The 11296-nt window shown below is 44.2% G+C and overlaps 1 protein-coding gene across 1 annotated transcript; it reads right to left on the bottom strand.

The window, feature by feature from the left end:
- Nucleotides 1-2862: 2862 nt before the first annotated feature.
- On the bottom strand, nt 2863-4889 carry LOC148031259 (UDP-glycosyltransferase 85A7-like). Its single transcript, XM_087684770.1, has 2 exons — nt 4231-4889; nt 2863-4134 (listed from the first exon to the last, which is right to left on the bottom strand). Exons 1-2 carry the CDS (start codon nt 4778-4780, stop codon nt 3224-3226), a joined length of 1461 nt encoding a protein of 486 aa, XP_087540896.1. The 5' UTR covers nt 4781-4889; the 3' UTR covers nt 2863-3223.
- Between the last annotated feature and the right edge of the window lie 6407 nt (nt 4890-11296).

The following is an 11296-nucleotide window of genomic DNA, read 5'->3' as shown; positions in this document are numbered from 1 at the left end:
TAACATCAATTTCATGCAATAATTGAGGTTTCAAAATGCATATAGTCATTCTCTCCCTCAAATCGTCGTCGCATGTCAATGGTGCTCCCTTTTTTTTTCGCTCAAAAAAATTGCACCCCCCCACGAAATCAGTTTTTTTGGGGGGCCCCAAGGGGAGCCCCCAGGAAGGCTTAAGACCTGCTGGTGGCTGGGGTGAAATTGAGCTATAAATAGTGATGGTTTGAGGGGTAGCACACTAGACAGTGGTGTATCTAAGGGTAACTCTATAGTCTGATCCGTGTGTCTAGTGCTGCTTTTGGGGTACTAAGTGTGGCTCCAGTGGCATAGATGGTGTGTTTCCTTCCTCTTGCGCAGCCACCAACACTGGGATGCCAAGCTCTCTGGACTTAGATGATTTTGGGATATCAAGTTGTTGATTGGTCAATAGATTGGTTGGGGTTTTTTTACTGCAACCATCGCGGGTTCTATAGGCTTTGCAGCTCGGGTTTCCTCGGTGTTCACTTCCTTAGCGAGAGTGGGGCTTCCTAGAGATGGGGTGACAAGTGATGGTCGTGGTAGGTTGGGCCATACTCATAGGATTTCCCTCCTTGGTCACCCATATCCATGTGTTGCCTTTGTAGTATCCTTGGGCTCACAACAGATCTTTGGGGATCTATCATGGCTTGATTGTACACTACATTGATAGCATCGGGTTGGTCTCTTAAGTTTCAAATGATAGTTGTTAGCCTTGAACACTATATTAGAGAATTCTCATATAGTTTGGAAATTCCTAGTATAACTAATATTTGGCCACATGGTCAAATCTTGTCCCCTTACTTGAAAGTGGACTCTACTCTAATATAGGATGTCTTTTCAAGTTCCACTTTGAAGCAAGGGTTAAGATTTAGCCACATGGCCAAATCTTTACCCCTTATTTGAAAGTGGAACTTGGGAGGTTTCCAAATTCTCTAATATGGTGTTATTGCAAGGCTGTGTTTGCTTGCTACAAGCAGGTCGCTTTTGGTGCCTTGGCGCCCATTTAAGCATGGGCTCTGTGGCTTTGGGGATAGCCTTAGTTGGCAGTGGTTTTGTAGCATGTGCTTATACCCAACTTTGTTTCATCCTTTTAGTTTGAGTATCTTGTGCTCCATAATCTCCTAGCCAAGTTCATAACTGAGCAATGGTTTTGTAGCATGTGCTTGTACCCAACTTTGTTTCATCCTTTTAGTTTGAGTATCTTGTGCTCCATAATCTCCTAGCCAAGTTCATAACTAAGCAATGGTTTTGTAGCATGTGCTTGTACCCAACTTTGTTTCATCCTTTTAGTTTGAGTATCTTGTGCTCCATAATCTCCGAGCCAAGTTCATAACTGACATGTGCTAGTGAATTCTCTTTGGTTTAGCTCCATTGTGTCATAGATTTGAGCATTACTTAAGTTTGTAGTAGGTTGGGGGATCTAGTTGCCTTATCTATGCTTTATCCTCAAAGTTCTTGGACTTTGGAAGAGTGCTCTATCCTAGCCCTTAAGTTTGTATCCTTCCTTGGATTGTTGTCTTCAAGCCTCACATTGGTAGCCTCGTATGGCTAGATCTCCATTATGGTTCTAGCCCTATGTGTTGGAGTACCTAACTTTCCTTGCTAAATTTATTGCACTTAAACAACTAACATTCTTAGATTCTTGCTCCCAACAATCCATGGCCTTTGGGTTTCTCAACCTCACCTTTGTAGGCTCAATGCATTTTTGTATGTTAGCTATTGATGATGCGCACATGTTAGGATCCATGACTTGGTTTTCACATTAAATTGGTCATGCAAGCATGCTATTCTATGTTTTTTAATCCAAGAAATGGTGTGTTCAAGATAGTCACCTAGTAGTCTTGAAATAGAGTGAGCAAAACTCACCTATTTTCAATGTAAGGAGATAAGACACTTGTGGTTCTATTCCTTTATGATGCTATTGGCTTGGAGGTTGGCTCCCAACTCACTTATCATCCTTGATGCATTCTTGGTTATATGTTAAAGTAATGAAAGTGATTTAATCTCACGTTCTCTATGAACTTTGTGATGGACTTGAGAGGATAAACTCTTGCCATTCACCTTTCTTCTTATATATCCCTTTATGGTAAGAGGTGAAGTAGAGGGTGCATGTGTGAGGTCGAGTAGTGAAGGGAGTGAGGGACTTGTGTGAAGCTTGTCTTGCTTTTCTTCTCCATCTCCTCTATATATTGCATACAAAGTTGGTAGCAAGTACATGGGATGATTTTAGGAGATTTTGTGGATTATGGAGCACACAACGAACCTAAGATCTTAGAATACAATAAAGAGCCAATTGTGTTCACTAAACCTCAATGCGAATCTGCATTTATCACTTTCTTGGATAGGAAGGATGAGTGTACAATCAATTTTGAGTAGAGTGAGAATGGTGCATAAGACATAATCGTCTCTCTCTCTCTCTCTCGGAATGTGATGTGATGTGTGTGTGTGTGTGAATTTTCTCTTATATATTCAAATAAGAAAAGAAAAGATTGTATGTGTGTGTGTTTAATTAAGAGAGAGAGAGAGAGAGAGAGAGAGTGTGTGTGTGTGTATTGAATTAAAAGAGAGTGTGTATGTAAATGTATTCACTTATGAGAGTGAGAGAGAGAATAAATATAACCCCTACTCACCCTTCAAGAAAAAGCACTCTTTACTTTTTGAATACCAAACATCTACTCCTTGAGTTACATAGGCTTAGGAGCCTTGTGATTGGTTTAAGATCTCCAAGGCAAAGCTTTAAACAATATATAGAATAGAAAAATAGATGAGAAAGAAAGGGGAAACAAGTATCAAGAAAAATTGCTACCAAAATTAAAGCCAACAAACCTCAACATTCAATCAAAATTTCTATTAAGCATATAGAAAGACAGTTAGAACATATGTTGGGGTGAAACTTATCTCATACCAAATGTAACAATATGGACCATAGTGATAGCAATTATATTGGGAACAATAGTGGCCAAGATGAACAATGCCATCCACAACACTCATGTCTCAATGTTGAGAGACGATATCCATGGAACAACCTAGTAATCAACACCATGTATTGTAGGACCCCTTAGTGACAAGTTAGCATCTCACTAATCAATCGTGTTATTCTCGCTTTTAATTTTTGGACTCGTGCAACATTGTCTCAAATGCTTGGCAATTTGGACTTTCAAGATTGTCCTCAAGTTATGTCAAACTTTGACAAGCCAAAGAATTTGGATCAAAGTCCGATGGTTCTTTTCTTAGTTTCTAATTTCATATTATGAAGAAAGCTATCGAGGTGGGAATGGGAGGAAGAGCTAGTGCAACACGAGATAGACAACTCACGCATACGGAGACGCAGTTCAGAGTCCAGCAGAACCATTTGTATGGCTTTACAAATATCATCCCGATGAAGGGGACGCGTGTGGGGGAGCCGCACGCCCACACGCCACTCATCCTCGATGAACTTGGCGTTAGTGGCTTGCTCAGAGTCGCGCGGCCATGCGACGATGGGCACGCCCGCGAGCACGCTCTCTAAGGTGGAGTTCCAACCGCAATGGGACAGGAATGCACCTGTGGAAGGGTGCTCGAGAACCCTGGTCTGGGGGGCCCATGGCACGACCTTGCCCCTTGTCTTGGTCCTCTCCCTAAAAGCATCTAGGATAGCATCCTCGTGGCGGTCGTCCGACCTTACGACCCACAGGAAGGCCTGCTCCTCCATCATCTCCAGGGCCGCAGCGATCTCCTCTACCTCCTGCCTCGTTGCTCTATACAAGGTGCCCCACGAGATGTACACGACGCTGCCTCTCTCCCGCTTCCCAAGCCACGCCAGGCATTCTTCATCGGCCTCATCCTCCGATGACGGAGGGGAGCTGTAGAGGGGGCCGACAGGGAGCAAGGGGGGGCTGCAGTTGTTCTGGAGCTGATCGAAGACGTTCTTCTCCAGCTCATACACGGAGTGCACCAGCGTGCAGAGGGCATCGTCTGTGCGCTGGAAGAGGGTTTGCAGGAACTCGGCGCGCCAGTCGCAAGCGTGTAGGACGGAGGGGAGGTCGGCCTGGGTGAGGGGGGGCAGGCCGGGGATGTAGTCGATGAGGGCGTCGGAAGGAAGGAGGGTGAAGTCAGGGCGCGCTTGACTCGTCATCGGGCCTGCGCCACATTCATGGCAGCAATATCAGGAAGGAAACCCGAAATTTGAGCAGAAGAGAGAGAGAAAACAAACACGCACGCACACAGTAAGCTTACCAGGTGCCTGGATGATGCCGTTGCGCACCAGTAGGTCGGCGTGGCGGAATATAGAGAAGGTGGCGGCGCTGGAAGTCCATAGCAGGACGCGGCTCAGATTGAGAGCCTCCGCCAGATCCCGTGTCCATGGCATGAATGCGTCTGCTATGATGCACGTTATCGGCACCTCCTGCCCTACTCCATCTCCAGCTCTCCTTTGCCGCTGCTGCTCCTGTATGTAGGCCTGCAACGGTCCTGCCATGTTTTTCTGCACCGCTTGCAAGTACTCGTAGGTCGCCGGACTCCGCGGGTGGTCTTCAGGGAGGCCATCCGGCAACCCCACGAACCTTATTAATTCTTCTCCATCTTCTTCTTGTGGTGCATCACTCTTCAGCGTCTTCTGGAATGGAGCGACGATGTAGTGGAAATTCGCCACGGACACCAGCACGCCTCGCCTTGCCAGTCGTCTCGCGAGTTCCACACACGGTCTCACGTGGCCTGCCGTCGGAAACGGCACCAGCAATGCGTGTACTTGTTGGACGTCACCACTGTCTGCCTCCCGCTTCTCCATCTCCTTCACACTGTGTGTGTCTCTCGACCTTTCTTCTCTCTCCACTCTCTCGGATCTGAAACACTCAAACGACAGCGAAGTGTCTTGAATTTCTTTTGCTTTTGGAAAAGGCAATACGGAGGTGAAGGTTATATGGACGTGGGAAAATCGGCATTTGAAACCAGCAGCTGCTTTAAAGGACTGATTTGACCTTATGCAAAAGATAAATATGTGGAGAAGATCACCAATGATAAAAGCTCACACACCCTCTCTCTCTCTCTCTCTCTCTCTCTCTCCCCGAGAAAAATTGAGGTTTAATATAAAATAGATTATAAATTTATAAAAATTATGCTATAATTTTATGTGTATATAAAATAATATTTAAAATAGTAAATAAATCAATCTCATCCTATATAACTTTTTTGACTTGATATTATATTCATAAAATATATTTAAGTGATATATTATAAATATAATTTATTATTATTATTTTATTTAATATATAATTTTAAATTATTAATGACTCTTGACTCATGAGTTATGAGGCCTAACTCATGAGTCATGACTCGACAATCAAGTATAATAATATTTAGTGTGCAAAATTTAATTTATTAAATGTTAATAATGTAGGCCCTATGGTGGCTGGGCAATACATTGGAGTTTAGAACATGTAGATTTATTTTTAAATGTTATTTAATGGACCTTGGTCCTTTGAACCTTCCACTCCACTTGGCATTGGCCCATTGCCCCTTGTTATTGCCCCCCTGCTGTATCTCCCCCCTCTCCTCCATCTCTCTTGAGTGCTTTCTCCAATGCTGCCTCTCCTCCATCTTCTTTTTCGACTCCTCCATCTCCCCCTCCTCTTGGAGCGCTGCCTCTCCTAGGCGGCCCAACTAGGGTTTAAGACGACCAAGCCATCCGTCTCCCTAGCAAGGCTAGTGTTGCCTCTCCTCCATCTTCTCCTTCGACTCCTCCATCTCCCCCTCCTCCTCCAGCATTGCCTCTCTTCTTCGACTCCTCCATCTCCCCCTCCTCCTTTAGCGCTACCACCTGGGGTTCAACTTCTCCATCTCCCCCTCCTCCTCCAGTGCTGCCGCCTGGGGTTCTTAACTCCTCCTCCATCTCCCCCTCCTCCTCTAGCGCTATTGTCTAGGGTTCGAGTCCTCCATCTCCCCTAGCGTGGCCCTCCTCCGTCTCCCCTAGGCTCCATCTTCTTCTTCGACTCCTCCTCAAGCGCTGCCTCTCCTAGGCAGCCTAATCAAGACGTCCACCATCTCCCCTAGCGCGTCCCTCCTCCATCTCCCCCAAGTGGCTCCTACCCCTCCTCTTCCTCCATCTTCCCCTAGTGCCTCAACCTGATTCTTCAAAAGGGTAAGCATATGGTTTTTATGATGAAACGTAATGTTTGCTTCATTTGTACTCTTGAATTTCATCTTCCTCTCACTTCATGTGGCTTTTTTCAAAGATTAAATCATGTGTTGCAAGGACAAATTCATGAAATTCATCTTTTCAATTCCTGTGATGTGCTTTTCATTCTTATGCTGCAAGGACAAAAACTCATGAATCACTCCATGCCTTTCTCTTTCTTTGTTGGAATTTAACATAAAGTGTAAATGATCCATTGGAAGCCTGAAGATTCGTGCAATGTTTTCAAACAATCTATTGCAATCTATTCTTCCCATGTGGATTCCATGACCAACATCTCTTGGTATTCTAGAATGGATTTAGAAACATCAAGCTCATGTTAAGAAAAAGTAAATTATTAGTTATAAATACCATTGTATACATTTAAAAAATAGTCTTTTCTATATAGTAAAATGTTGCTAATTGTTACAACAATACAAGACATATCACGAACAAGGATCACACAGCCAAAAGGAAGTAGAGAAAGACTGAGGAAGGCCAAATCAAAAAGTGAATCAAGAAGCTCATTCTGCCCAAGTAGGAAAAGTGGAGGAGAAGGCAAGCTCAGGAGAAGTGTGGGAGACCATTGAATATTCTAGCAATGTGCTCTCAAGGATGAAGGAAAGCACCGAAGATTCTAGTAAGGTGCTCTCAAGGACAAGGAAGAGCACTCAATATTCCACAAGGTGCTTAGAAAGAATGTGGGAAAGCACCTAATATTCTAGCAAGGCTCTCTCAAGGATAAGGGAGAACCTCCCAAGGGAAAGTGTGGGGCATAATGTAATTCATTTTATAAGAGCGCCAGGCTCCCTCCTGTGCAAGTTGTAAAGTCTAAACAAACATAGGTGAAGGGATAAGGCAACTCGAAGGGAATAGAGAGAGAGGACCTTGGCAAGATGCTTAGTCATGTAAAAATGGAGATGGGTGCCCAAGGGATTTAGGGTTTTTTATATAAACTCAAAAAGTGAATAAAAGGCTTATTCTTTGGTGTGTGGTAAAAGTGATCTCTCCTTCTTGCTTGCTTGTGTGTGCTTGGAGGGAGTGTGAGGGAGTGAGGGAGGCCGCGTGTGTGAGGGTGAGGGATCATGGAGAAGAAGCTCTCCATCATCTCCTCTCCTCTTCTTCTCTTCTCTTCTCTTCATTTGTCTCGTGTGCGGCTATGGAGGATGGAGATTGAAGGTGGATACTTGAGGTTGCTTGCACTTGTATCTCAAACCATGGAGCTATCGGGTTGCTTGAGGGAGGAGGCTACGTGTTTGGGTATCAAGGTAAGTTCACTACACCCTGTAGGATCAAAAGTGTGTCGGCTAGGTGAGAGATAGCCATTTATGCTCGCTTGAAACACTTGAAGCAATAAGCGGTCCGCGGGTCTGGTGGGTTGAGCTTGAGCTCCCACTACATTTTGGTTCCATTGCCAGGACCAATGGATTCAAGCTTGAGCACTTGCGTGCCTCAAATTGAGTGTCGAAGTAGGGTTGCATCCCCGAACTGGTGCTTGAGATAGGTAGGAGATTCAGGCTTTTAATCTTCAAAATACGTAAGTATTTTTGGTTTTTGATGAGTAGACAAGTAGGAGGATTCATTTCAGTATTTGTGTTTTGATTCTTGTTGCATTTAGAGTAGGATAGGAGCAATAAATCGAAGGAAAAGTCTTTAGGGTTTTTGTTGTAAAACTAGCCAAAGCAAGGCAAAATCGAGGGAAAAATGGGCTTGCACTCCATTGACAAGGCTTGAGCACTAACGGGGTAGCACTTGGACATTAGGACAAGGGCTTAAGACCTAAGGAAGGGGGGTGAAAGGCTCATTTTTAGTTTCTGCAATAGAGAGAGAGAGAGAGAGAGAGAGAGAGAGATAGAGATAGAGTTGGAGCTTAGGGCGAATCGACTGGATTCCCCAAGATTTTTTTGTGTGCATCAGGTACACAGGACCCTCCCTATGTATGCATTCTTGCATTTTGGAGTTCCTTGCATGTGGGCATGGCCAAAATTGTTTCCACGAATTGATTTTTTGTTGTTGTTGTTTGCATGCTAGCGGAATCAGACACTGTCCACATGGGTCTGATTCCCAAGATCGGATACTTAGATGTCTGATTTCTAGAATTTGAACATTCGGACTAACTTGACTTGTCTAATCGAACTTTGTCCATCAGATCCCAAAAATCGGACCATCTCTCGCATGTCCAATCGGACGTACACCCTGTCCAATTCAAACAATCAGACTCATTAAAATTGAGCATTTCTAGAATCAGACTTGGTCACTTCGACAGTAAACTCAAATCGAACCTAGTCAAAATCGAACGCTTGGTACGCGGACACACCAAAATCAAATGTTATGAAATCGGACAGCTAGAATCAAACGTCCAATTCTGATAATCGGACACTGTCAAATCGGACCAAAAACCTAATAGGAGGATTTTGGCAAATCTAGCACATCCCCAACAAGATAGAACACCACCCACAATCGGGGAGGGCCCTAAGAGCCTTATAGACAATATTGACCCTAGAAATCACAATCAGACAAGTAGACGTGACCGCTGACAAGCACGTCAACTTTTAGTCCCTATTAGAGTTGTGAGACGGCGGACCCCCATTTGACCCTTGATCAAGGTGAACAACGTAGCACAAACCCTAGAGACCAAAGAAAGTCGCAAGTGACTGAGCATAAATCCCTATTCAGTCAAGAACTTAGACTAGAGTGTCGAAGCTGCACTTATTATCCTGTGTTCGCACCCAAGTTGTTTTCAATACTTGAAGTGCATGTGGAAAAACTGAAAGCCTGATTTAGCACAGTGCACAGAAAAGAGCACCATGCACACATTGAGCAAATGTAAATTGAGGATTGACTATTAATAAAAAGGAACACACTCAAACTTAATAAACAGAACAAACCCACCAATAAGAGGCAACACACAAACCTAAACATGGGATCAAGCAACCCTAATCGGTAGGGCCAAGTGACAGACACAACACAAAAGACTAGATGCTTCAAAGGAGTAGCATCATTGGGAGTACAACGCTACTAACATGATCAACCTCATTAATAGCTTAGTGGAACAGGAAACCGCAGGCATGGCAGAACTAGTTGTAAACCACGAAAATGAGAAGCTTGACCTAGGAGATTTCCCAGTAGAAATACAACAAAAAGTGAATAAATATGATGCCAAACCAAGGTAGATCACCATGGCAAGCCATCAAAGGACATCATAGAGGACCTTGAAGAGGAATGAAAATCGGCTCAAAAAGTCTTGCAAGGCATAGCAGCATACAACCAGCAACAGCATACTAGGAGATTGCGATAGGACATAGAAATGTGAGAAGCAAATAGAAATCGAACAGGACCAAATGCAAAGAGAGAGAGTGTGCTAAAGGCACACTTAACGCTGAACGAGCTTCTCAAGAAGTGACTGACAGAAAACACATCAGTAGAGAGAAAAGCACTACAATGCTAGCAATATCATTGCTGGTAGGATTAGGAGTTAACCAGAGCTCCAAGAGCCAATTGAGAATCCCTATAGTTGCAAAATAACTAGATAGGTACCGTCGAGCAATGACTCGTATAGTTTTGTAGAGTAGTTTGAGCAAGTCTGCAAGGCTAATGGCCTCACAGATCTTACCTAGCGCTCACAAGCTTTCGGCCTATGATTAGGCGACAAAGGATGGATGTGGTATACCAGTTTGGACAATGTTGAACACAATGACTTCAACACCCTCAAGAGTCTCTTCATCAAGAGTAAACACCTCATTGTTAGATTGATGAATGTCAAGCAGAAGGACAAGGAGGATATCCAAGACTATATCACCTATCTGTGAAGTCTTTTCAAGAGAATCCCGGCCACAAAGAGACCTAGCAAACAAGCGGTCTCCACTATGCTCATAAGTGGAATCCGAAGTGAAGAGCTTTACAAGGCCTTGGTGAGTAACTCAACCCTGCAAAGGGACGTGTTAGCTAGGGTCTTCAAAGAAGCCATATGAGTGGATGACCTGCTCAAAGAGAGGAGCTCAAGACCCACAACCCGAGACATCATTGCTCTCTTAGAACCTTAGAAAAAAAACCCCAATTGCTAGTGACAGATCCAGCCAAGGCACCCAAGACAAAGGAAAGAATGTTGATCAAAGCCAGGAGTTGGTAGACATGAAGTTAGAGTTGGCCAAGCTGCAACAGATGATGAGAAGGCCTATGTGGTCACATGTCCAATGTGTATATTGTGGTGGAAACCACCTTCCAGCTAACTGTCAAGGCCCTAGGTCCCGACCTTGCACCAATAGCATTAGGTTCATCCAAGATGCCATGCACTGCAAACTACCACAAAGACTCCCATATTCACAGCCTTACAACTAGCCTTACCTAGGGAATAGACCTTTGAATTTCTTCGAAAGAGGAGCCCCATTGGCCCTCCCAATACCTAATAATACAAAGGAAGTCATCCCTAGGATGGAGATTAATCCCATAGGCATATTTAGGCTGTCTGGACCCTACATAATCCATCCAATGAGCAATGCTTGGGTCCACTACATGGAGGAGCCTAACGATGAGGAGTCCTATGTGAACCCTTATGTCTCATATGACAAAGAGGGCAATCTAGTCCTCATTGACTATATCGACCAGTGTCAGTGATGGAATTAGGAAGGGGGAGAGGCAAAGTCTTAAGATACCAGAACCAAGAACCAATTTATTATTGGGCCTATGGTCACCCAAAACACATCTCTTCACACTGCCCCGAGAGGGAGCAAGCAAATCAAGAGAAGGTTGATCTCAGATGTGCTGAGTGTGGAATTACTCACCTCTTTGTCGATTGCCCTAGGCGAAAGCCATCTTGTAGTTTGGCAAATGTCCCATCAATTTCTTTTGGGTTGTTTGGCATCGAGACACGTGACGAGGAGGCCACACCCATCCCGTTGCATGTCATGACCTATGCACAAACGAGACACGCTGGCCTATCATTGTCAGGGCATAACAACTTAGATGCAGCCTCAATTATAAAGAAAAGTCGTAGGCGAAGAAAGAGGAGAAGCCAGGAAAGGGTCTCGTTGAAAATTGAGAGTGCAATGACACTACCTGTCGAGAAGAAAGTCATGGATGCTGAGGTTGAAACATCCCGCCCCAAAGATGACTAAAAAAAGGAGTGCTGAGGTA

This window comes from Lygodium microphyllum, chromosome 9, assembly GCF_053477565.2.
Source record: "Lygodium microphyllum isolate KBCC chromosome 9, Lygodium_microphyllum_v1.1.10, whole genome shotgun sequence".
Taxonomy (NCBI): Eukaryota; Viridiplantae; Streptophyta; class Polypodiopsida; order Schizaeales; family Lygodiaceae; genus Lygodium; species Lygodium microphyllum.
This window is presented reverse-complemented; position numbering and strand designations above follow the sequence as displayed.